We start from the raw sequence: 21,472 nt of genomic DNA, 5'->3' as shown, positions 1-21,472 counted from the left end.
CAGCCCGGGCCAGACAGAAGAATTGGGCCAGGTGCCCTCCCACAACACACAGAGGGACCTAGATCCCCAACCCCAAGCAGACAAAGGGGCTGCTCCATTCACGTTTTTTACTAAAGCACCCACACAAGTTTCTGTGCAATGTACAAACAACGAGCCGGCCCTGGGGCTACTGCCTTCTCTCCGAGACAGGGAGGCAAGAACCTGACTGACTGATCTAAGCCCCGCCTGCCCCGCATGCAAAGCCCAACCCCAAGATCCCGGGCAGCGACACAGCACCCCCTCTGGTCCCCTCCTGGGGCTGCTCCTCAGCAGGGGGCGCACCAGAGTTTGCCCCTACAATGTTGAATGAAAAAGGTTTCCCCTCCCCTGGGAGTACGGGGGATCCTCAGGTCTGAGAATTCCCCCTGGAAGCGACACTGCCCCCTAGTCATACCTCCCACTCTTCCAGGCCCTAGAGGGACTCAAGGGGGGAGAAACTGAGGCACAGAGAGGTGGAGTGACCTAGCCCAGGCCACTCGGTGAGGCAGTGCAGGGGCTGGCCCGACCCTGACGGTGAGGGAGGGCTGGGCTGGGGAGGAAGGGGCAGGAAGAAGGGTTGACCCCAGAGAGGGCCACACTTGAGGGGCTTGCCCAGGTTGGAAGTCCCCCAGAGTAGGTTCTGAAACTTCCAGGTGCAGCTGCAGGGGGGGCCTATTGAAGACCCTCCGGAAACAGAGCTCACAGTCTCAGTCCTGGGAGATCCCCCAGAGAGCAACCACCAGCCAGGCTATATAGGTCAGTCCTCTGGCAGGCAATCCTTGGCACTGGGAGCCTTTGTCCATTAGTATCAGCCCCGAGGGGGCCATGATGGGGGCCGCCCAATGTCCACTGTGATATTGGTGAAGAGCGGTTGCCGAGACACCTCCAAGACCTGGTACCGCACTGACCCGATGCCATCCCGCTTCATGGTCAGCTTCGTGTTTTGAATCTTGGTAAACCTAGATAAGATGGAAGTGGGTCTAGATCAGGGTTACCCAGTAAACCCAGTAAACCCAGTATGAGATTTCTGGGCTAAGGCTCAAACCACCCTGGCTTCTTCCAGGGATGACTCCGTTCTCTCACCACCCCCTCTGCCCGTCATCTGCTTGGAGCCCTTTTGCTCTGGCATCTGCCTTCAGAACAGAGATCTTAAACCCTTGAATCCAGAACCGTGACACCCTCACAAATCTCTCTCATCTCAGACTTTTCTTCCAAGCCTTAGACCCAGACATGGGTAACCCACAGGCACCTCAAATGTGATGTGTCTTGTGTCGGGTCATCATCTTCACTCCCCAAACCCCTCTTCTCTGTGCTATCTTCCCTGTCCCTCACCACGTACTTACTGAGCAGTCCCCAAGTGCCAGGCTCTGCTCTAAGTACCAGAGACACAGCCATGAACAGGACAGTAAGGTTCTTCCTCTCATGGCAAGTCTATTCCACTAGGGAAGACAGGTAACAGACAAGGAACACATCCGGGTGCTAAGGGAAACAGGAGAGGGAGACCAAGATGGCTGCCTTGGAAGGGGTGAACATGTGACACCACACTGACAGCAGGGGAAGAGCATTCCGGCAGAGGTAAGCATATCCTGACCCTAAACTGGGAATGAGAATTTGCACAGCAAGGGGTTAGAGCTTAATGGGCCAAGGGCTTAGGAATAGCATGGAGGCTAGAGCATGTAGAGGCGGGGCTATGTAAGTCAGAGGAAGCAGTTTTTTATTCTGTGAGTGAGAAGACAGGGATTTTTAGCCCACTGGTGGGGTGGAGTTGGGGGGGGGGCAGAGGATGTGAACTGCAGAAGGGCAAGGGGAAACAGGGAAGCTGGTGAGAGGCCACTGCAGTAGTCCAGACAAAATGACAGAGGCGGTGGAGGGAGAGGTGGATGGGCTCAGATGTGTTTTGGGAATGGCACGGACACGACTTGCTGATGGTTCAGACATGTAGGGTGAGTGAAAGAAGAATCCAGGAGAACGGGATCTGAGGCAAAAGCAACTAGGTGGATGGAACCACCATCCAGAGTTCCTTAAGCCAGAAATGCTGTGCTGTCTTGCCACGTCCTCACCCAAGGCAGATATCACGAACTGATGATGACACCTAGGCCTGAAACAGGACCTAGGCTCCTGGCATGTGCTTCTAGAGCTCTGCTCCCACCCTCATCCCAACTGTTTGGACCTTTCCGGTCCTTCCGAGCTCGGCTTGGATCCCTCTCTGGAGCCATCCCAACACCGAGCACTCTCCCTTGGATGCCCTGCAGCCCCTCTTCTCCCTCCCCCGCTCACCACGTCTGTTATCTGAACTGCTCTTTCATCAGCTCCCTGTGCCCTGTGCTTCATGCTCCTGCCAAATGTCAACCTTCCATTGGTGCTGCAACCGACCTCCCCACTCTTATATCCTGGGTTCAGAACAGAACAAGCCTACTGCTCCATCTGGGGGCACAGCAGGCGCACACCTATCACACCCCTGGGCCCGGCGGATTCCTCCAAGCCTGGTCGGCTCCCTTCCTGGCCCACCAGCAGCTCTGCCAGCCCTTCACCTTCTTCAAACTCAAAGGGTGATCCTTTCAAACGCAAATCTCATCCTGCCCGTGCCCTGCTTAAAGCCCTTCTGTGACTCCCCAGTGCCCCTGGGACAAAAGTGAAACTCTCATCTTGGGATATGCGACCCCAAACACCCAGCACTGACCCCTCTACTGTCACTCCCAGCCTTCAGAGATTGTAATACCAGACTTTCAGATTCTCGGCATGTTCACATTTCAGACTCCTGCAAATGCTATTCCTTTCCAAACTGACCACCTCCACTAGCCTGGTGAAGATAGCACTGTGCCCAAGGCAGGTGTGTGACAAGTACCTATTGAATAAATAACCTTTCCAAGTTCCGAGTTTACCATCACCTCCTCCAGGAGGACTCCCACCATCACTCCCTCTTTCTGCCAGGACAGTACATGCCCTGAACCTTGTGCTGCAACTGCCTGTCTCCTTCCCTGGAATGAACTTCACATGGGATGTCCAGCTGGGACTGGCTCTGGGCCCCCCTCCCACCAAGGTTAAAGCAGTGCCAGGAAGTGCCGGTCTACAGTGCATGCGCCCTCAGGTGCTCCTCCCAGCCAGCACCAGACACCAAATATTGCCGCATCCTTGGGGACGGAGCAGCCCACTCCCGTCTCAGAGAGGCCAGCACTATCTTTCCGCGCCCTGCCCCACATCGCTCAGGCCACCTTTATTGGGTCCCCAGGCCCAGGAGCTGTGCCCGGCGCCTGCTATCTCTTGTCCCATCTGCTCTGGCACCAGGGAGGTCTGTGAGGACACCGATGGGAATGTAATCTACTCGGTGATGATTTGAGCCCTGCCTTTACATTCCTGTCACCTCTCGGAATTAGGAGGACAGAAGTCTGGAGTGAGGCTGAGCTGGGGGCTAGGGAACAGGAATCAGGGACGTGGGAGTCATCTCTAGGAATCGAGGGTCAGGGGCCTTGGGGAAACATCTGGGGATCAGTGGCGCTGGGGAGTCACTTCTAGGGAGTAAGGGATTAAGGGCACTTGGGGTCACCTCTGCGGGTTGGGCTCGTTATGCTTGTCCCGGTCGTGCTTGATCATGCGGTAGCGGCCTATGCGGATGTCTGGGCGCGAGATCTTCATCCCAGTCAGGGAGATCCTGGGGATGGGGACAGACGGGCTGGAGCAGGCACCAGGAAGGGCAAGGAGCCTCGCCCAGTCTGCGCTGCACCTTCTGCACCCGGTCTACTCCCGCCCCGCCCCTACTCACCGGTTGAAGATGTCGTCATCCTCGCCACCCCAGCCCCAGTACTCGTTGGGGAAGCCATTGATTCTCAGAAACTGGGCTTTACTCAGGCCCGACACACCTCCAAAGTACCCAGCATAAGGCAGCCTGTGGCATGGAAGGGCAGGTGTCAGTGAGAGGCCTGAGGGGATTCCAGAGGGAGGGCCAGAGATGGGGTGGGGGAGAGTGTGCCACAAGGGCAGAAGCAAGGGGGCGCTGGGTGTGGTGCAGACAGTAGGGGTGGGGAGTCTGGGTCCAGTTGAGAAAGGAGCCCTCACCGGAAACCAAACTTGTCCATGGCAATGGCAAAGTGGCGGGGCTGGTCACCACAGCGGTACAGGTTTCGGTCATCCATGGGGACCAGGTCCACGTCACTGAAGATGAAGCAGTCATAGGTGGCATCCTCCTTCAGCGCCTCTAGGAAGCCCACGTTGAGCAGCTTGGCCCGATTGAAGGTGTCCTCACCATGCTGGGGTTGGCGCAGGGGAAAGGTCAGTTCGGGGCCTGTGACTGGCAGGCACCTGCCACTCTACCACTGTCCAGAAGTCCCCAGGGGCCTACTACTACCCCCCGCCCCCGCCCTGCCCTCCGAGTGGATCCCCTAAGTCCAGCTTGTTGTCCTGGACCTGACTTCTAAGGCTTTCCATGACCTGGCTCCAGTCTCCTCTCTGGCTGTTGCCTTCAGACCCCATGGCCCAGCTGTACTATGTTCCTCAGCAGCCCCAGAACATGCCAGGCTTTACTGCCTCAAGGCCTCGGTGTTAGCTCTGGAATGCTCTCCTTCTCTGCTTATCAGGCTTATGTCTGGCAAGGCCTCTCTGATCAAACCTCCCCTCCTCAGCATAATTATTCATTCTTTCCTAGGAGCCTCACTTATGCCAGTGTCTGGGTAAACTGTGATTCAGAGCTCTCATTTCACTCCTTTCACCCCTACATTCCAGCACGCCCTACAGCCCTGTCCTTGATGCCAGGCATCATCTTTGTGCTGGTGGGAACCTTAGAGAAGAGCAGCCCTGTATCCCTGCTGAGCACAGTCACAAAATGAGATGAACAACGAATGCCCCAAATGACCAGTGTCTAAGGTAAAGAAACAATGGGGACTGAGCCACTAAGTCTCAGCCACCTGCCCCCTCTGGCTCATCTGGATCCACATCCAACTCCCTGGGCAGCCTCTGGGACTGGGACAGGACCTGGCGAGATTCACTGATCTCCCCAGCAAAATGACAAGCACGGGGTATACAGGCAGCCATGGCCCAGTGAGCCTGGGGGTCCCCTGAGAAATAGGGCTGCAGGGCCAGGCCTCCTTGAGGCTGGGTTCCTGGCCATGCAGGCCCAAGCTCCAAATTCTGGCCAGAGCGAGGAGGATCCCGTGGAAGGAGGTGACCCCGAGCCCCTGTCCCAACTCATAAATTACAGACTGGAGCCAGACTGGAGAGGGTGGGCCCTGCTGGAAGAAGAAGAGGAATCCTGGCCCCTCCTTCCCACCAGCCAACCTGGGCCTGACGGGGTGGCAGCTGCTCCCCTAAACCACCTGGCCCCGCTTGCTCTCTTTCCTCCTGGCCCTTCACTTCTCTCCTACCAGCCCTCGCAGCAACTCTGTGTTTTCTCCTGGCTCATCGGCTCTCCTTTCTGACCTCTCTCACCAGCCAGGAGCCCTAGGTTTCTCCCACGCAGCTCATAAGCACGCTCAGTTTTACCCCATCTGAAAAATAAACCTCTCTCTAGCCACCGCCCTACCTTTGCCTTCCCTTCTCAGCAGAGTAGTTTTTTAAAGAGTTGTCTCCAATTGGCTATTTCCATTTTGTCAAATCTGATTCCTTCTTCAACCCACTGCAATCTGCTTCCGCCCCCACCATGCCCCTGAAATGGCTCTCGCTGGGCCCACCTTGTTGCTAAATCCACTGGACGCTTCTTAGTCCACATCCTCACTCCCCCGGCAATACTCACGTAGCCTCCATGCTTCCTTCTGGACACTTATTCCTGGGCCTCTGGGACACCACACTCTCCAGGGGCTCCTTGAACATTTCTGGCCAACCTTCACAGCCTCCGTGGCACTGTCCCTTTCTCCACCCGTCCCTTACATACTGGTTTTCTCCTCTCGGGTCCCATGCTCCCTGGGCAGGTTGGATGTTGTTGGGTTTTAAGGACCATGTGCATGCTGGTGGCTCCCAGATCCCTCTCTGCACCTCAGGCCTCACTCCTGGTCCAACTGCCTCCTGAACATTCCTCTCATACTTCACCCAGACACTCAAACTCATCACATGCAAAAAAGAATTCAGAGTCATGTTCTCCCCCAGACTGGCCCAGTTCCTGTGCTCCCCTCTCACTCACAGGTGCAGCCAACCACCTGGCAAACAGCCAAGAAGAAACCCTCGAGATGCCCTGGCAGAGCAATCTTCCCAATAAGAAACGTACACACCACTCCCTGTTTAGAACCTTCCAGTGGTGCCCCATTACCTGGAGCTCAATTGCTTCACATGCCTCCAGAGACCCTTCTGGATTTGGCCTCCACCAGCAACTCCAGCATCATCTTTGCTACCCACCCTACACGTTGGACTCCACACCTCAGCCGACAGTTCCCGAACACACGAGACCCATTCTCTCACTGGGGCCTGGGGCCTCCAGTCTGTCTGTTGGCTGATGCCTGTTCATCCCTCAGGGCTGGACAGGGCCTCTATGTGCTCCCACAGCGCCCTGCTCTGACTCATCTCACACCATCTTCCTGGAGTCTACAGAGATCCAAGTCCAAGTATGGGAGTCCCAAGTATGGGAAGGAGGACCTGATCGCATCCTCCCCAGACCCCAGCAGCCAGCCCCAGTGAGGCCCATGGGAAGGCTTAGACACTAAGCTGAGTTCCCGGGCCTCTGCTATGGCCTTGGCCCTGATGCAGACTCCATTTCTCTTTCAGGGTCTAACTCTCCCTCTCCTGGGGCTCCTCCACATCTCCTCACAGCCAGCAGACCCTACATTTCTCCACCTCCATGGGGCGGGGCCTATCAACCGTAGACAATGGGGCTCATCCCCACTGAGGCCATGCACACACCTGTCGGTGTGCGTGCCAACATTCGCATGCGCACAGTCCTCTTCACACACACGCAAACCTTCCTGTGTGTGCATGGGCGTACACGTAGCCCCAGGCGTACATCCACGGCTCCACACAACCATAGGCAGACAAGAACCCACAGATGCCCCCAACCCCACGGATGCCCCACAAGGCACGTGGGTCCCCACACCTACAGGTGCTTATGGGTTCCCTGGTGGCCGGTGCGCGGCCTGGGGCCACAGGAAGCACACCTGGTTGATGACGTAGACGCCATAGCGCAGCCGCTGTCGCCTCAGGATGGGGTGCAGATAGTGGAGCCAGTAGCGTAGGTGGTGCTCCCGGTGTCGAAAGGGGATGATGACTGCCACTGTCTGGGCGGGCGTGCAGTCAGGTGGCGTATAGCGGCCGCCCAGAAGCACGCCTGGGTTCTCCCTCTGCACCCGCTCCAGTGGCATGGGTGAGGTGAACTCAATCAGCAGTCGGCCCACTGCAGGCAGGACGGTAGCGGGAATCAGGCCTTCTTCAGAATCCAGGGACACCAGCCCTCTCCCGCAGCCCAGGGGTGGGCAAGGGAACCCCAGGAACAGCCCTCTCGCGACAGACCTGGAGCCCCAGCGCTCCCATGGGTCATTCCCCAAACCAAGATGGTCAGGTCTTCTGCCCACCCCAATAGGCAGGCCCCACCCTGCAGGCTCACCAAGACCAGGCGGCGAGTCAGGACAGGGAGGCAGGATGGGAGCCGTGGGGCCCGGCCGGGCACTGGGAGCCTCAGGGAGCCCCGAGCTGGGGGCAGTGGCGTTGGGCCGAGAGAAGTTGGTGCTGCTGCTGGCAGCTGGGTGGAGGGCACGGGCAGGGCCCCGAGCACTGAAGCGGCTGAAGAAGGCCAGGTGCTGGGCGTAGACGTCAAAGTAGAGGATGACGGCCACGAGAAAGTGCAGCAGGCAGAGAAGGAGCACAGCCTTGCACACGCGCTCCAGCGTCCCCCCCAGCAGTCTGCTCATCCCGCAGGCGGCCGCCGGCCCGCCCGATGGGCCCGGGCATCCGGCTGCCGGCCTGCACAGGGGGAAGAGAGAAACAGACCCAGAAGGTCAGGGCCCTGTGGGCAAGACTACCCACCCCTCTCCCGCCCGCTGCTCACACTCACGGATCCACATCCTCACACTTACCTGCTCGTACCCTGTGATACTCACGGGCTCACATTCTACCTGCAAACAGATACACAGACACGGTCCCTGGCAACTCACTACTCACACATCCTCACACACAAGAGTACTAACCCACATAGGTGTACATTCGTTGTCCTTGCTGACACGCATACACACAAGCACAGCCTCATGCACTCTCACGCTCAGGTGCACGCCCTTACTTGACACACACCCCCATGTGTTCTCAGAAACACGGACACATGACTTCTAGTCACACTGGTTCATACCTCAACACGGAAACACGTTTATCTGCAGATAACGTGTACCATATGTGTACCTGCGCCCCCAGAGGACAACACCCCACAGGGTAGCATCCTCAACCCAGGACTCGTGGTCTGGGGAAGGGAGACCATTTATTGAGTACCCACCATGCAAGGGGGCTTGGTACTCACGACGTCAGTTAGTCTTCCCAGAAGCATGGTGGGCAGTGGTTGGGTTGGATAGGTACCAGTGGCAAGTAGGCCAGGCCAACTAGGACCAGGCTGGCAAGTAGCCCTCAGCATCCAGGAGGCCCAAATACGAACGAGATGTTTATGGGCTCCCTTCCGTCCGGAGCACGAGGTCAAAATACAGGGTGGGGCATGAGACACCCCTCCTCTAAGACCTCAAGGATTGGGATGAACTTTCTGGCGCCTGCGCAGCACTGCTCGTGCTGATTCCCAGAAGGAACATATGGGCCCTGGAGGTGGGTCCAGCACCAGCAGGCAGGAAAGGGGCTGCCTGGGCCACAGCTCCAGCCGCGGTTCCAACAGAGCACCAACACTTCTGGCAATGCTTCAGGAAGCAGGCTGAGTCTCACAGATACCCAGCAGCACACAACCACAGATACCTGGAGTCCCAGCTAAAGTCACCTGCACTCAGGACACACAGAGAACTACATATAGAGTCACAGACACACCCCAGCGACAGTAACAGTAACGCAGAGTCACACACTCACAAACAAAGCCGCTGCTCCTCGATGTACACAGCCATGCATGCAGGCTCCCCGGCAGCTCAGACGCCCGGCCCCACGTGCAAACATTCCCACCCCTCCCTCCCGGGCAGGGGTTCTGGGTCAGGCTGGCGGCCAGGCTGCGAGGTGCGCTTGGGCGGGGCTGGAAGACAGAGCGGCCTGAACACGTGGCTCCCGGGACGGGGGAGGCAGCGAAGACCCGGTGGGTGTGGAGCCGGGGCGGGGGGTGGGGGGGGGCGTGGATGTGGGGCGGGGGCCGAGGCAAGGAGGAAACGTGAGTGGAGCGCCTCCCCGAGCCACGAGGCCGGGGCGAGCGAGGACAATAAGGGAGGCTGGCAGGGGGCGGGCAGAAGAGTCCGGGGGGAGCCGAGGGGGAGGGGTGGGGGTGGGGTGGGGAAACGCCAGGCCGGGGTCTGACCGCCGGCGCCTCTCACCGGCTCCTGGGCGGGGATCGCGGGGCCGCGCTCGGGGCGCTCCTGGCGGGGCCGGGTCTGGAATGTCGGGGCCCTGGGCTGGGGGCCGCGCGCGCACCCCTCTCACCCGGCGCTCGGGGCTCAGCAGGGGGTGCCGCTCCTGCTCGGGCTGGGTTCCCGGCTCCCGCGGCTGCGGACGGCTCCGTCCCCCATGGCCCGGCCCCGCCGCCTCCCGCCGCCCGGTCAGCGGCCCCTGCGGCCCCCGGGCCGCCTCCCGCCGCCGCCGCGGGCCATGGAGCCGAGCCGCCCCGGGGGGCAGGGCGGGGCCGGGCGGCCGGGCAGACCCACGGACCCGAGGACCGATGGACCACAGCGCCGCCGCCTCCCTCCCGCGCTACGGCGCCTCGGAGGGGCAGGCCCGGCCGGCGCGCCCGCGCGCGCGCCCCCGCGGCCCCCGCCTCCAGCGCGCCCGCACCCGCCGCGCGCCTCCGCCACCCGCCCCTCCCGCCGGCGGCCAAGCGCGGCGGAGCGAGGGGCCGGGGGTGGCGAGGGACCGGAAAGGCGCGGACATCGGTAAGGTCACTCCAGAGGTTGGATTCGGGGCCTGGATGGGGCGGTGTGGGTGGGTCAAACCCATTTCGGGGTGGGTGTGGGCTGGAGCTCGAACTCCGCCGAAGAAGGGGGCCTGGAAGTTAGGCGACACAAACAGGGAGGTTAGGGATTTGTCAATTCATCGATAGGAACAGGATGAAAGGCCCGCCAGCTGGGCAGGACCCTTAAAGGCGAGGACAGACGTGTGTGGCGGGGGCTTCTAGGGTAACAGGAGGTTGGTTAAGAGACTGCACGGAAGAGGGAGGAACTGGACAGGGCCCTGGGAACAAGGATTCAAATTTGTTACTGGCAGGGGATGGCACTGGGATAGGCAGAGGCAAATGAATGGGCTCCAAGCTCCAGAGGGGTAGAGGGTGATGGATGCCGGAGGGTAGAGCCAGGTAAGCAGATGGCTCATCTGGGCTTAGACAAAACCTTGAAGACATGGGACTAAGGACAGACCCTTCCCCTGCACAATCACCTGGGTCCATATCCCTAGACTCCCTTGTTCCTTTCAATAAGGATGTTCAGGGCTACAGTCCTTAGCCCAGCACCATACCTCCCCACCCAGGAACTAGTTCTGTCCAGAGTAGAGACTATGTATGAGCCAGAAAAGTGCCAAGAGGCTGACATTAGGTTGAGGCCTACAGGCCCGTTTACCCTCCCTCCCTGAAAGAAAGTAGCAAAGGAAGGCAACAGAGGCGGCACTGACCCAGACAAATACCACGTTTATTTCACAAACACCGGGAAAATGGGTTAGGGGTGGAGGTGGGACACAGGTGCACAGCTGCACACGGTCATCAGTGACCCACTTCCCACACTGAGGCTCCAGCCAGGCAGTGCTTCCGAGTTGACAAACAAGTGAGTGCAGGGAGGGCTCTTGAACACAAGCCCCCTGAAAGGCCAAGGATGACAGCTCCAGCTGTCCCAGGAAAACCACAAATAAATAAGAGTGGGACACAGCCCCACCCATACAGATCATCTAGTCACCCATCTTCACTCTCGAGGTCTGCAAAAGAAGAACAGGAGAAATCAGACAGAGGCAGAGCAATAGATAAAACAGTGACAAATGACAGATCAGGCCTAGCAAACCCATGGCAGGATGGACAGACCACAACAGATGGATGACTAGACCAGGATGGGCATGCTGTGACAAACACAGATGAACAAGGACAGTCAGACAACCACAGAGTTAGGCGTGGGACAGAGAGATGGAGAGAAGTGGCATATGGACAGGACCAGTCACCAAGAGTCAACCCAGCTAAGCACTCAGTCACATTCAGACCATCAGGCTGATCCTTAGCCACGCTTACATATTGTCAAAGACAAGACGCACACAATCCAGACATGCTGTCCTACTGACAGCATGCATACACACAAGCCCTGAGAAACATAGTCAAACACACCAAGACAGACTGACACACAGCCAAGATCCCAACCCAGTCTAGACTACAAATAAACAGACAAAAAATAACAGAACAGAAAGACTCAATGAAAGACAAAGACACAAAGCAGCAGGGAAATAAACATTACAGTTATCAATGATACCAGATTAGAAAGCTTCAGAGAAACCAAAAAATGGGAATGAAATGGGGGGAGCTTTTCAGGGGTTCTATGGTTATAGAGGGAAAGGGAGCACCGTGGCTCCTCTGGAAGGAGAATGAGTCTGGATTGGGGACAAGGACACAGGTTCCCCCAGGGGATTCATCACCTGAAGGATTGCAACAATGACCCCAAAGAGGCCAATGGCACTGCCAAAGATCTCCACGATGAGAATCTTTACAAAGAGGCTGGGGTTCTGTGCATCAGCCAGGGCAGCTCCACTGCCCACGATGCCCACGCAGACTCCACAGAAGAGATTAGACAGGCCCACTGTGAGGCCTGCCCCAAACATGGAGTAGCCTGGGGGGATGGAAAGAGAGTATTGAGGCCAAGCCAGGCACAAGGGGAGAGGAAGACAAGAGCCCAAGATGGACTAATGGGGCCAGTCACCACCCCCAACTCGGCAAAGCAGGCCAAACAAAGTGAGAGACTATCGAAATAAGTCTAAGCTGGGCCATGGAAGGGGGGGAAACAGACATGAAGCCCCAGCTTTTTTTCCTTCACACATCCACCTACCTGCATGGTAGTTTCGATGTCCAATGGCCTGGGGGTCAGTGGCACTGAAAGGCTGTGGGAGACAGAAAAGTAATCCGAAACCACTCCTTATGCCACTCCCCCTCCCTCAATATCACTAAGCATTGTACCCAACACACTGGAATAGATGCCCACCCTACCCTGGTTCTCCATACCTCAGCCATGTTGCTAATCACAATTGCCATGATGATGCCATAGATGGCCACAGCCTCACAGAAGATGATGCTGGTAGTGGTAGTGGTGGGCATGGGGATGGAGAGGAGAAAGATAAGAAAGAAACCAACCTTCGTCCCCAGAGAGTCCCCAGCCACCATTTCCCCCACTGATACCCCACCCCATTGGGGGCTGGTCAGGAGCAGCATGTCAGGTCAAACAAATATGCAGCTCACAATGCAGCTGGTTCTGACAACCATCCGAAGGCCCTGCACTTACCTGACCAGGTTCTTGGTCTTGATCCTGGGGGCCTTCACCCCTCCCCCAATGATAGAAGAGCCAGTAATATAGATGCCCCTGGTGGAAGGATAAGAAACTGATGAGCAGAGCCCAAGCTTGTCACTGACCCCAGGATGACTAAGGACCCAATGACCACCTGCTATGACTCAGCCCCTCCCCCCAGTCCCACCACCCCAACACTCACCATGCTGCCCCAACCACAGACAGGGAGATAGCCAGACCAATGCCCAAGTTTGACCACATGAAGGGGGAAGTCTCAGTCAGGAACCTGGTGTGGAAACAGGGAGGAAAGCAATTTCAGCCCCAGTGAAGAAGTGGGCACGAAATCCAGCCCCCAACCCCCCAAGCCCCCCGGTCCTAGACGTTGGGACAAAACATTTCATATCTCCCAAAGGTCCATATCGCAGGTAGCTGGGGATGGGGTGGAGTAGAGGCCTTAGGTCAGAGAGGAAAGGCTGCAGAAAAGCTCCTAGGGGAATCCTCTCCCTGCCCTCCCTTACCATGCCACATCAAAGCGGAAACCCAAGTCAAAAATGGTGTAGCAGATTCCTGCAGCAGTGAGAGAAAAAAAAAAGGGGGGGGGGGTTAGAGACGGCTCTCCAAAGAGAAGCTTCTCAACTTAGACAAGAAATTGCTGCCCGGCTGATGTGCCATCTCCTCGAAGGTCTGCCTACACCTAGGTCAAGGGAGAGTCCTCAAGCTGGCTTTCGTGTCAAAGCGCGGCTATCTATTCAAATCCCTCTGCCCAGGCCTCCATTTTCTGCCACTCCCTCAGTACCATATCCCCTCGCCCGGTGACTCCGCCTCCCAGACCAAGTCCCTCCACCGGCAGCTACTGGCAGACCTGGACACTCTGGAGAAAAGAAGGGAGCAGAAGCTCTGGCCGAGAACACCAGATTCCACCAGCCCAGTCTGAGCCGCTGTTTACCCAACAAGCTGTGGGTGGGGGAGGGCAAAACGACCGGGAAAAGAGGAACTGGAACAGTCGGCTCGTGACCCAAGCAGGCCCATCAGGAGCAAGCGAGGGGCGGCAGCAGTGAGACGGGGGGAGGAGGTGGTAGTGACCGAGAGGGACCGGGGCTGCTCTCGCGGCCCCTACCTCCCACCGCCCGCGCCCCTCCTTCAAGGAGCTGGTGATCTGGGTCTCCTCTGTCAGGGTCAGAAGCCCCAACAGGCATGAGGCAAGTCCTCGAGCCTCAGGCACAGGGCCAGCATAGGGGCCCAGCATTCCCGGGACTCCACTTCTCCCTCTGGGCTCTAACCCCACCAGCTCGGACTGGATGTCGGCCCCGCCCGCCAGGGCCCGGCCTCACCCACGACGAGCATGCAGGCCCAAAAGGCCACGAAGACCCCGGAGTAGAGCAGCGCTAGCCCCGTCATGGCGGCAACGACGGCGGGGCTCGGGTCCGTGGGGCCACAGCTAAACCCGCGTCCCTGCGTCCACCGTCCGCCCCGCAGTCTGTCCGCCCGCCCCGCAGCGTCACCTGACTTATCCACGTGACGCGCCCGCACCACGTGACCCCGCGCCGCGTCGCCTCCAGTCTAGAACTTGGCGACGCCGGAACTGCAAGCGCTGAGGATTGTGGTTGTTGTAGTCTTGCGCTTCGGAAGAGGCTCTAGCGTCATTAGTACCTCGACCTCTAGGTGGTCCCTGTCGCGTCTCTCCAAATCTGCGCCTCCTCAGCCCTGACATTCAGTCCCAGATCGGCCCACCAGCCCTGCAATACACCGGAGCCTGCTCTTGAGCCTCTCTAGCTTATCCTCCAAGCCATTGCTTGGATCCCCTGGGCCCCCTCCCTTGTCGTCCTACCCAGTTCCGTGAGAGTGTCATGCTTTCTCACCTTGCTCATGCTTTCTTCTGCCTGGAGCACTCTTCTTCGTGCTCATCCCGTTGCCCAGCTAACACCTACTGGTCCCCGGAAAGCCCTGTCAGGAAGCCTTCCCTAACCCAGAGGCAGGGTGATAACCTGCTCTGGGCTTCCCGGTTGCCCTGGTGATCCTTCAGATCATGTCACTCAGTTCATGTCATGAAACTTCAGATCATGTCACTCTTTGGTTTAAAATGCCATTTCACTTGGAATAAAAGCCACAGTCCTTATAATGGCCCACTAGGCCTCTCCCAGTGCGGCTTCCCATGCCCCTTACCTGACTTCATCTAATATTCTTCCACTAACTGCACTGGCCTCCTTGCTTTTCCTTGAACATACCAGCCATACCCCCAGTACATCACCCTTGCACTTGTTCTCTCTGTTCTACTCATCCACGTGGCCCACTCCATAACTTCCTTTTGGTCTTTGTCACATTCTTCAAAAGGCCTTCCCTAACTATCTTGTTGAATATTGCAACCCACTCTTCCTTACACTCCTTCCCAGCTTTATAGTTCCCCATAGTACTTATCACCATCTGGCATGCCAATTACTTTATTTTGTTCATCTCTTCCCTCCCCCCCCCCCCCCATGAGAATGTAAGCAGTATGAAAGGGTTTTTGAGCTTACTGCTGTATTCCCAGTGCCTAGCACACTCCATACATTATTTGTAGAATACACGATTGGTGCCCACCTTGTCTGTTGCCATGGTCCTTTTACAGATCTGCCCCTACCAGTAGACCAGGCACTCCCTGAGAGCAAGGACCTCATCTCCCTGTTCACCTGCTTCTTTAACTAACTTCGGACAATGCCAGCATGCCACGCTTCTCTGCAAATGTGGGGAATGAAGAAGTGCCCACGGGGGCTTCCCTCCTTATAGACGGTACTGTTTCACTGTGTGGCAATTGCTTACTTAACTGCCTCTCTTCCCAATTCCACTATGAGGACAGGAATCCAGTCAAATACAATTCAGACCTTCAGGACCTGTAGTGTTTGATGAATAAAAATAAACAGGAGAAAAAGTATCTAGTTTATTCGAGTTTCTGTGATTTCCCGGAGAAACAAATTAGTCATTGTAGACCAGAACTGTCCAAAAGAACTTCCTGCAATAATGGAAATGTCCTGTAGCTGCACTGTCCTCTCATGTGACTAAATAAGCACTGAAATGTACTTGTTTTTATATAATCTATTTTTTTTAATGTTTATTCATTTTCGACAGAGACACAGCACAAATAGGGGAGAGGCAGAGAGAGATGGAGACACAAAATGTGCAGCCTCCAGGCTCTGAGCTGTCAGCACAGAGCCTGACATGGGCTCAAACCCACAAGCCGTGAGATCACGACCTAAGCCAAAGTCAGACACCTAGCCGACTGAGCCACCCAGGTGCCCCTATATAATGTTTTATAATATGCTTGTTTTAATTAAAAACTGAATTTTTATTTATTTTACTTACTTTTATTTTTATTTTTTTAATTTGTTTTTTTAAGGTTTATTTATTTTTGAGAGAGAGAGAGGGAGTCAGAGCATGAGTCAGGGAAGGGCAGACACAGACACACAGAATCTGAAACAGGCTCCAGGCTCTGAGCTGTCAGCACAGAGCCCCATGTGGGGCTCGAACCCATGAACTGTGAGATCATGACTTGAGCTGAAGCAGGATGCTTAACCGACTAAGCCACCCCGGTGCCCCTATTTATTTTACTTAGTTTTAAAGTTTATTTTTAGTAATCTCTACATTCAACACAAGGCTCGAACTCACAACCCTGAGAGATCAAGAGTCTCATGCTCTTCTGACTGAGCCAGCCAGGCACCCTAAGAAACTGAGTTTTTAATTTTAACTAGTTTAAGTTCATGTTTAAATAGCCATACGTGTCTAGCGGTTGCTTTATTGGACAACACAGGTCTAGACCAGTGGTTCTCAGCGAGGGACAGTTTTGCCCCACAGGAGACATTTGTCAATGTCTGGAGGCATTTTTGGTTATCACAATTGAATAAGGGTATGTTAGGGGCATCTAGTGGGCAGAAGCCAGAGATAATGCTAAACATCCTATAACGTAAGGATAGCCCCTCACAGCAACGAATTATCTGACCCAAATTTGTCAACAGTACCAAAGTTGAGAAATCCTGGTCTAGACCACCTGGAACCTTTGACAAGGGTAGAACCTCAATTGCACACCAGAAACTGGGACTGGCCAGAGGTCCTGAACTGTTCCCAGGAGGACAGATGGACCCATAAGACTTCAGGAAACCCCAAGTCAGTCCCCGTCAGTTCAAAAGACATTTATTAAACCACTATATGCTAAGCCTCGTGCCAGTGCCACAACAGGACAGAGCTGGTCCCCTTCTTCAGTGAGGGGCTGTCTGTCCTTCCCTGCATCAAGGATCCAGGCAGAGGAGTGGGGTTGATGCAGGGAGTATTAAAGGTCTTTGCAGCAATTCTTCAGCCCATCTGTGTCTCTGGCCCCACATGGTATCAGCTGCCTCCTTCATCCTCATAGGCGATGGCAATCCCTCGTCTTCCACTCACAGCTCCTGTCGCCGGTGTCTGACCCAGACGGGGTTGCAGCCCCTGCCAGCTCCGGGAACTAAGGAATGAAGCTGCAGAGAGAGGGGACTGAGGCCAAGTGGGCTGAATTTGGGGAAAGAGTTCAGCTGGGAGCAGAGACTTGGCACACTTACCTGCAGGGCTGCTCTCAGCCAGCTCCAGCTGGGGCCGCAAGGTCAGGGCCAAGCATCCAGGATCATTTGATGGCTTCCAGGCAGGTGGGGGTCGGAGTTCCCCAGTAATGAGTGACACATCTGGGGTGTCCCACAGTTCTGAGTCAGGTGGTGGGAGGGGCACGTGGAAGGGAGAGCCTGGAGGGAGAAAGAGGATCCATACCGGCCCAATTCCATGCCCCAAGTGGTTCCAGCTCAGGCAGTACCCCACCACTCACCAGGCAATAAATCCGCGTAATGTGTGAGGTAGGGAGCCAAGCCTGAAGGTGGCCAGGCAGGGTTGCAGGCAGCCTCCAGCTCACATGGTGCCAATACAGGCCGGAAGAAGCCACCAGAAGGCTGTGGAGCTAGAGCACCAAGAGGGCAGGCCAATAGCACAAAGACATCCATTTCAGGAAAGTTGGCAAGCTTGGGAGGTGTGGGCCGCCCCAGGGCCAACACATAGCTACGCTTGCCTGCAGCCTGAGCCAGGTTCCGCAAGTGTGACAATGCTTCACGGTGTCGGGCTACACCCAAAGTACCTGCCAACAGCCCCACCACCCGGGCATCTCTGGCCCTCTCTACCAGGTAGTGTCTACGTGCCCTTAGCCGTCCAGCCCGGACACCTTCATCCTGAGTCTGCCCTGTGTCCGGGCAGCAGGTGAAGAACGGCTGCCCTGGTGCCCAGCCCAAGAGCAACCGGCTCAGGTCTGGGTCAAGGTCAAGGTCAGTATTGGCTTCAGAGCCCCCCACATAAAAGGCACCATATTCTTCCAGACACCTCCCGGGAGCCAGGGGAAAGCGACGCCCAAAACGCTCCAGGGGCTCAGGTTCTGGACTGCAGGAACCCACTGGCAAGGGAAGAGCTGGGCTGGAGACAAGCAGGTCCAGGTACCGTGGGCGCAGGAGAGTGGCCAAGGCCTCTGGAAGAAAGGGGTGGTGTCAGGAACCCCTTCATCCCCAAAAGGCTGAATGTGACCCAAAAGCAAAGAATGGGATCAAGCCCATATCGAGAGCTCTACAGGAATGTACTGAAATGGGGCTATCAAGGCACTAAGCAGTTGGTCCACCCTTCCTGCATGCACAGGCAAAAACGCTCACCCAGGGCATGGGCACAGGCTGGCTCACTTAGCAGCACCACAGGCGCTTTGGGGTCTGGGTTCTGGGCCTCAAAGGCCTTGGCGCAGAGCTCCAAGTGCACAGAACGTTGACCAAGGACGAAGGCCACAGGCAGTGGGCGAGCTGGAGGGCTTAAGCAGGCAGGGCCAAAATGTACAAGGGCCTGAGCTCCAGCTTGCTCAGCACCCAGTACATCCACACAGCAGCTGCAGGAAAGATACCATTAGTGAGAAGAGTTCTCATCAGGAAAAGCTGTCTTTCATGGGAAATGTGGTCACTGAAGAAAATAATGTTATGAAAAGAAGACACTGTCATTGAGGGGAGGAAGTATCAGGAGAGGAGGAATCATCATCAAGGAAAAACACAGCCGCTGGGGGCAGACACTGTCCTAGGGGGAAAACACCATGAGCCCTGCATCAGTAGACCTACACCACCCTCAATCTTCAAGCTCAAATTCACACCTGCCATAAGCTGTGTCGCCCAGAATGAACATCTTCGACCCTGTGGTCTCCTCCAGTCGTGCAGCCACGGCCCCAGCATCTCCCAATAGCTGGTCAGGGAACTGCAAGGCCACCTGTAAGCATAAGCCATGGAGTCATGAACAACCTCTCCTCCACCGAGGGCCTCTTAAGGAAAACCTTCCAAGAGTCCCTACTTGACCTTCAAAGCCCCTCCTCCCAGAGAAGCAACTCCTCCCGCACCTCCATCCTCACAAAATTACACCAAGATCCCGATCTTCTGGGCGACCCATCCAGAGGTGAGCCACCCCTCCCCAATCTGCCCTCACCCGCTGACACTCTAGGTCGCGGACAAATCCAGCGACTCGCTCCAGCTCGTACACGCGGTCCAGGTCCGCGAGAGGAGTGAGCACTCCGGCAGCGCCCGCCTCTCGCTGCAGCGCTGCCTCCGCGGGGCTGCTGAACGTAGACTCCATGAGGTACAGCTTGGTTGGCAGAAAGAGCAGGGACCTCCCTCGGTCAGCCTCAGGCCCCGCGTCCTCAAAAGCAGCCCCCAAAGAGTCAGAGTCAGAGTCACTTGGTGGGGGCGGTGGAACTGGGAACTCAGTGCGCAGCCCTTGAACCATCCCTCCACCCCTCCAAATTCACGTTTCTCCGCTACACCACTACACACGTACCAACGAGGGAATTACTTCCGGGTTTTTGAGGCGGGGCTGGTGGTAGTTTTACCAATCAAACTAGCACGGCTCCCGCCCTCCAATCCTCGGTAGGCCGCCCACAGAGAACCAATAATCTGTCTCAGAGCCCCAGGCAATCGGTACTACCTCAGAAGGCGCGGGGCCTTGTGGGTATTGTAGTTCCCCTAGACCGCCTCTCCAGGCATTCGCTTTCCGTTCCCAAACCGCCAGCAGAGCTCAGAAAAACCGACCCCTAAGGGCGCCTGGTTGGCTCAGTTGGTGCAGCATGCGACCCCTGATCTCAGGGTCGTGAGTTTGAGCCCCACGTTGGGTGTAGAGATTAAATAAACTTAAAAGAAAAAAAAGCAACTCCCTGAAAATACTCCAGTTTGAGCAGAACTTCACGTGCGCATCCTATCATTTGGGAGGTGACATTGCCTAATTTTCAACTCAGGTGCCGGGCTGTCTGGATTTGAATATTGTGCTCTGCCATTACTTCTTACTCAACGTGTCTGTCACTGTTTCCTCATCCCCAAGATGGGGGTTGTAACAATATCACTCCTGATAGGATTGCTGGATCAAATGAATTTAGATATAAAACTTTATGAAGTAGTCCTTTGCATATCATATATACTGAAAGCATTTGCTGTTATCCTCACAGCAGTCTGTCAATCAGGCAAATATTGAGCACTTACTGTTCAGGCACTACATTCTTAGCATTTACAGTCTTTGGAGTCAGAATTGTCCCAGGAGTGCTTGGCTGGCTCTACCCAGTTGGTAGCGTGTGCAACTATTGACCTCAGGGTTGTGAGCTTGAGCCCCATGGTGGGTGTAGAGTACTTAAAAAAAAATTTTGTCCCATTTTACAGATGAGGAAACTGAAGTTCTGGTAAGACACAGCAAATCAGTGACACAATCAATATCAAAACCAGGTCTGACTTCAGGAACTAGGCTTTAGCCCCCTCCACCTCTTAGCTTATATATGCTACATTTGATCATGGGGGATGGGGGAGGAAGAAGACACCTAGACACCATGCAGTGGGAGAAAAGGACTAAAAGAAGCATCCCCACATACTCCAGAAATGAGAAATTATGAATGTGATTTTGAATTATGAATGTAATACGAATTGTGAATGTAATAACGTGAGAATGGGACTGAGGAGGGATAGAGGAAGAGGAACAGAGTGGCCTCAGGGGATGGTACATGTAAGGGGGATGGATGCTGGCTGGCATTGGGAGAGATCGAAGAGAGATGTAGAATGGAAGACACAGAATTCATGCAAAGATTGGGAAAAGGACAGGGGAAGGAGTGAGATGAACAGGGGGGTAACCAGTTCTATCACCTCCAAGGAGACTCAAGGTTCAGGAATGGAAATGGGGAGATCCAAGTCCTGCTCTTCAGATCTTACTGAGGGGAAGCCTGGGGTGTCTAAGAGGCAGCAGGGGTGAAACTATGGCTGAGAGACAGAAAGTAAGGGACACCTACCAAGGGAGGAGAGCAACAGCCGCTGGGGAGCTGTCCCTGGTCCTGACCGAGCCCTGACCATCAAGATTTGGTCAGGTAGCACAGAGGTGGGAAGCTCCAGGTGTGAAGACAGCTTGAGGCCCTGCATTCCCCATGCTTCCTCCTACACATGCTCAGCTCCACTTTCTATACCTTTCCTCAACCTTGTGCAAGTGTGGCCTCCATAACCCCATACAAGAAACCTATCCTGGGACTTAAAACCACTCTCCATTTCTTCCCTCCTATTGGACCCCACCCCACCTCACTTGCAGCTGAAAGCCCCAAGTCCTCTACCTGGGAAACCTTCCAGTCCCATCAGAAGTGAAAGTTCCTCCGAGCAGCCTTCCCTCACTGGTCCCATTCTCCCAGCTAAACATGGTAGCTATGGACTAGATCAGCCCTTGTTCAGACAGAACAAAGCAAGGCAGAACTAGAGGGCTAGTACTCAGCAGTGCTGATTAAATAAATGTATGCATGCATGAATGCTGGGACTAATTTAATGGGTGGCAGTGGGCCATGGGGAGGTTGCTGATACTACTGCAGGCCCACCCCAACCCAAGAGCAACGG

General features: G+C 55.8%; 3 protein-coding genes across 10 annotated transcripts; all 3 read right to left on the bottom strand.

Moving 5' to 3' along the window:
- Nucleotides 1-90: 90 nt before the first annotated feature.
- B4GALT2 (beta-1,4-galactosyltransferase 2) lies at nt 91-9,803 on the bottom strand. 4 transcript variants are annotated; one of them, XM_045035689.1, is made up of 7 exons: nt 9,429-9,803; nt 7,535-7,890; nt 7,089-7,324; nt 4,072-4,262; nt 3,779-3,901; nt 3,563-3,667; nt 91-977 (listed from the first exon to the last, which is right to left on the bottom strand). In XM_045035689.1, exons 2-7 carry the CDS (start codon nt 7,836-7,838, stop codon nt 827-829), a joined length of 1,110 nt encoding a protein of 369 aa, XP_044891624.1. In that variant the 5' UTR covers nt 7,839-7,890; nt 9,429-9,803; the 3' UTR covers nt 91-826. The 4 variants fall into 4 exon arrangements, with proteins under 4 accessions (XP_044891624.1, XP_023114385.1, XP_003990057.1 ...); XM_023258617.2 differs by having other exon boundaries at nt 9,535-9,803; XM_003990008.6 differs by lacking the exon at nt 9,429-9,803 and adding an exon at nt 8,980-9,146.
- Nucleotides 9,804-10,706: 903 nt separating this feature from the next.
- On the bottom strand, nt 10,707-14,081 carry ATP6V0B (ATPase H+ transporting V0 subunit b). Of its 2 annotated transcripts, XM_003990006.5 has the most exons (8): nt 13,901-14,081; nt 13,088-13,136; nt 12,772-12,855; nt 12,567-12,644; nt 12,290-12,359; nt 12,117-12,168; nt 11,710-11,900; nt 10,707-11,007 (listed from the first exon to the last, which is right to left on the bottom strand). In XM_003990006.5, exons 1-8 carry the CDS (start codon nt 13,965-13,967, stop codon nt 10,981-10,983), a joined length of 618 nt encoding a protein of 205 aa, XP_003990055.1. In that variant the 5' UTR covers nt 13,968-14,081; the 3' UTR covers nt 10,707-10,980. The 2 variants fall into 2 exon arrangements, with proteins under 2 accessions (XP_003990055.1, XP_019692431.1); XM_019836872.3 differs by lacking the exon at nt 13,088-13,136 and having other exon boundaries at nt 13,901-14,064.
- A 2,633-nt stretch (nt 14,082-16,714) lies between these two features.
- On the bottom strand, nt 16,715-19,426 carry DPH2 (diphthamide biosynthesis 2). Of its 4 annotated transcripts, XM_006934676.5 has the most exons (7): nt 19,053-19,426; nt 18,727-18,839; nt 18,248-18,471; nt 17,911-18,069; nt 17,386-17,514; nt 17,129-17,305; nt 16,715-17,047 (listed from the first exon to the last, which is right to left on the bottom strand). In XM_006934676.5, exons 1-7 carry the CDS (start codon nt 19,347-19,349, stop codon nt 16,923-16,925), a joined length of 1,224 nt encoding a protein of 407 aa, XP_006934738.3. In that variant the 5' UTR covers nt 19,350-19,426; the 3' UTR covers nt 16,715-16,922. The 4 variants fall into 4 exon arrangements, with proteins under 4 accessions (XP_006934738.3, XP_003990054.4, XP_019692429.3 ...); XM_003990005.6 differs by having other exon boundaries at nt 17,386-18,069; XM_019836870.3 differs by lacking the exon at nt 17,911-18,069.
- Between the last annotated feature and the right edge of the window lie 2,046 nt (nt 19,427-21,472).

Source organism: Felis catus, chromosome C1 (assembly GCF_018350175.1).
Source record: "Felis catus isolate Fca126 chromosome C1, F.catus_Fca126_mat1.0, whole genome shotgun sequence".
Lineage (NCBI taxonomy): Eukaryota > Metazoa > Chordata > Mammalia > Carnivora > Felidae > Felis > Felis catus.
This window is presented reverse-complemented; position numbering and strand designations above follow the sequence as displayed.